Raw genomic sequence first — 2662 nt, 5'->3', positions numbered from 1 at the left:
TGTGTGGTTTTTACATGATGGGGCACCCCCCCATAATGCTCGTGAAGTGCGGGATTGGCTTGACCATAATTACAACCAACGTTGGATTGGTCGCGGTGGTCCTGTTTTGTGGCCTGCCCGGTCACCAGATTTAAATCCTTGCGATTTCTATTTGTGGGGCCATTTGAAACAACTAGTTTACGCCACACCGGTCGACAGTGTCGAAGAATTAGTGGATAGAATAGAAAATGCTGCTCAAACTATTCGACAAAACCCCGCCGTTTTATCAAGGGTTCAAGAATCGCTGATTCGACGAGCTAAAGCATGTCTCGATAATAACGGTTTACATTTTGAACAGGGTGGCGATTCTAATTCATTTCGATAGAAGTTGAGTTGAAATCTTGTGACGTTAATTCGAGTCGAAATGCCAGCATTCAGATTATTTCGACTCGAGTCGATAATAAAGGAGTCTGTAGTATTCTGTCAATTTTTGTAAGGTTATGTAAGAAAGGCACCTAAAGGTGTTGTTTGTGGTTTATTTATATTCAGCTTAATACTTTTTACGTGCAGTTTGCGGTAAAACAGTAATGGGCAAAGATAGTTACGAGGGTAAAATTTCGTTAGATCAAAAAGAAATTTTAATTACTTTCATGGAAGAACACTCGGAATTTGCAAAAGGAAAGTTCATTGGAGCTGAGGGACGTAAAACTAGAAACGGCATGTGGGAGCAACTTACAGGCACGTTGAATTCTGTTAAAGGACCTCGGAAAACCTCAATTAAATGGCAGCGTGTGTGGATTGATTTAAAAAATAAAAAAAGAAAGCCAGCGCAATCAAAAGACATCATGGAAAGACTGGCGGAGGACCAGCAACAAATATTAAGCTGAATGATTTGGAACAGCGTATACTAAATCTATTAACGGATGAAGCCGTTTACGGTTTAGGCAAAACGGTTGATGTGCCTCTCGAAAGTGAAGAACCAGAAGTAAGAGAGATGGCAGAGACCGAATCAAGTGTGCCATCACCTGGATCATCTGCCACAGAAGAAATTCTTATTATTGGAGCACATGATTCGGACAGTGTAAGAAGTGAAGATGAGCCAACAGTGAATAACACATCCATAGCCTCACGTCGACGAACTAGCAGAACTACCGTTCAAGAAACGGCTAGTAATTTTATTACAATTGGGGAAACATTAAATCAGAAATTGGATAATGTTATCTCTGCTCTCGAGGATAATGTCAGAGAAAGGAGAACCACTAATAGTTTGCTTCATGAACTTATTAATGTTATGAAATCCAATGACAACACTTTAAAAATGTGACTTTATTAAATGAATAAAAAAGTAAAAATTTAAAAATTTGTAACAATATATTCTCTGCGTTGTTGTTGACCCAATCGCCTATATGGAATATCTAAATCGGCAATATACCGTGGCACAGGTAAGTCCTCTCTGTCGATGTCATCCCACATAGGAGCCGGATCATCAACTCTATAGAAGACTGCCATATTATGTAGGATAGTGCATGCCATTATTATTTTTGCAGCTTTCTGTGGTGTGTAATGTAATACACGATCCTTCAATAGGCAACGAAAACGCCCTTTTAAAACGCCAATACACCTTTCTACAGTACTCCGACATGATTTAAATCTATTATTATACCTTTCCTCTTGAGGTGTTGCAGGATGAGGTACTGGTATCAGCAGCCATGGTAAGCAGGGGTAACCTGAATCCCCCATTATTCGAGATTCAGTATCACCATTTTCATAATTTGCCCGCATAGCTTGTCCCACTCGACTTGATCTCCATATAAAAGCGTCATGGGTGCTGCCTGGCCATCTGGCTACAATACTAAGAATTCTTAATTCTGAATCACAAATAATTTGGCAGTTTAAACTGTGGTAATTTTTTCTGTTTACATATATGTGTTCATTCTCATTAGGTTTTTTTATAGCAATGTGTGTACCGTCAACAATGCCGATTATATTAGGCATTCGATGGCGTTGCATAAATCTGTGTTTTAGTTCATTCCTTTCCCTATCATTGCGAGGGAAATGCACCCAATCTTTGAGAAGATATCGCACAATTATAGTAGAAACTTCTTGGATATTTCTACTGACAACAGGTTGACTGCAACAAGAAAGTAGATTCGCTCCAACCGATCGTTGGTAACTTCCTGTTGCAAAGAAATTTAAAGCTGACAAGATCCTCAAAACTTTCGGAATTTTAGAGACATACGAATTGTTCACCATATGGGGTTCGATGTCTCTAATGATTTCTAGGGCAGCGTTTTTGTGGAAACGAAAGTGCCGCGTAAATTCGGCATCCGAGATGGCAAATGGGTTTTGAGTATCTCGCACCATACGTCTAAACACTCTGATTCCATTTTCTTGTTCTTCTCGTTCCATTTGCTCAAGTACTAGTAACTGGCCCCACAAGTGTGCCATAATGTGGCATGAGTTTCCTTTTTTGTTACAGTTACACGTTTAACCTCACATTTCACCCAACATTTCGACTGGAAACCACGATTTCAACCAGGCTGGAGATGTTGAAATAATTTCAACCTATCGAAATGTTATGACGTCATCGATGACGTTTACGTCAAACTTTGTTGTAGATCCGCTAGATGGCTACGAGCAAAACGTGTCGCATTTCGACATAACATTTCGACTTGAATAGCTT

General features: G+C 39.6%; 1 protein-coding gene across 1 annotated transcript; it reads right to left on the bottom strand.

Annotated features, from left to right (window-relative positions):
* Nucleotides 1–1332: 1332 nt before the first annotated feature.
* LOC135129929 (putative nuclease HARBI1) lies at nt 1333–2427 on the bottom strand. Its single transcript, XM_064057198.1, has one exon. It carries the CDS (start codon nt 2425–2427, stop codon nt 1333–1335), a length of 1095 nt encoding a protein of 364 aa, XP_063913268.1.
* Nucleotides 2428–2662: the final 235 nt, after the last annotated feature.

The sequence above is a fragment of the Zophobas morio genome, unplaced genomic scaffold (genome assembly GCF_036711695.1).
Source record: "Zophobas morio isolate AGI-343-1 ecotype UQ-CSIRO unplaced genomic scaffold, CSIRO_AGI_Zmor_V1 ptg000017l, whole genome shotgun sequence".
In the NCBI taxonomy this organism is placed as follows: domain Eukaryota; kingdom Metazoa; phylum Arthropoda; class Insecta; order Coleoptera; family Tenebrionidae; genus Zophobas; species Zophobas morio.
This window is presented reverse-complemented; position numbering and strand designations above follow the sequence as displayed.

Bases quoted from the DNA above. Each gene is read 5' to 3' on its own strand.
- LOC135129929 (XM_064057198.1), bottom strand. From the start codon at position 2,427: ATGGCACACTTGTGGGGCCAGTTACTAGTACTTGAGCAAATGGAACGA.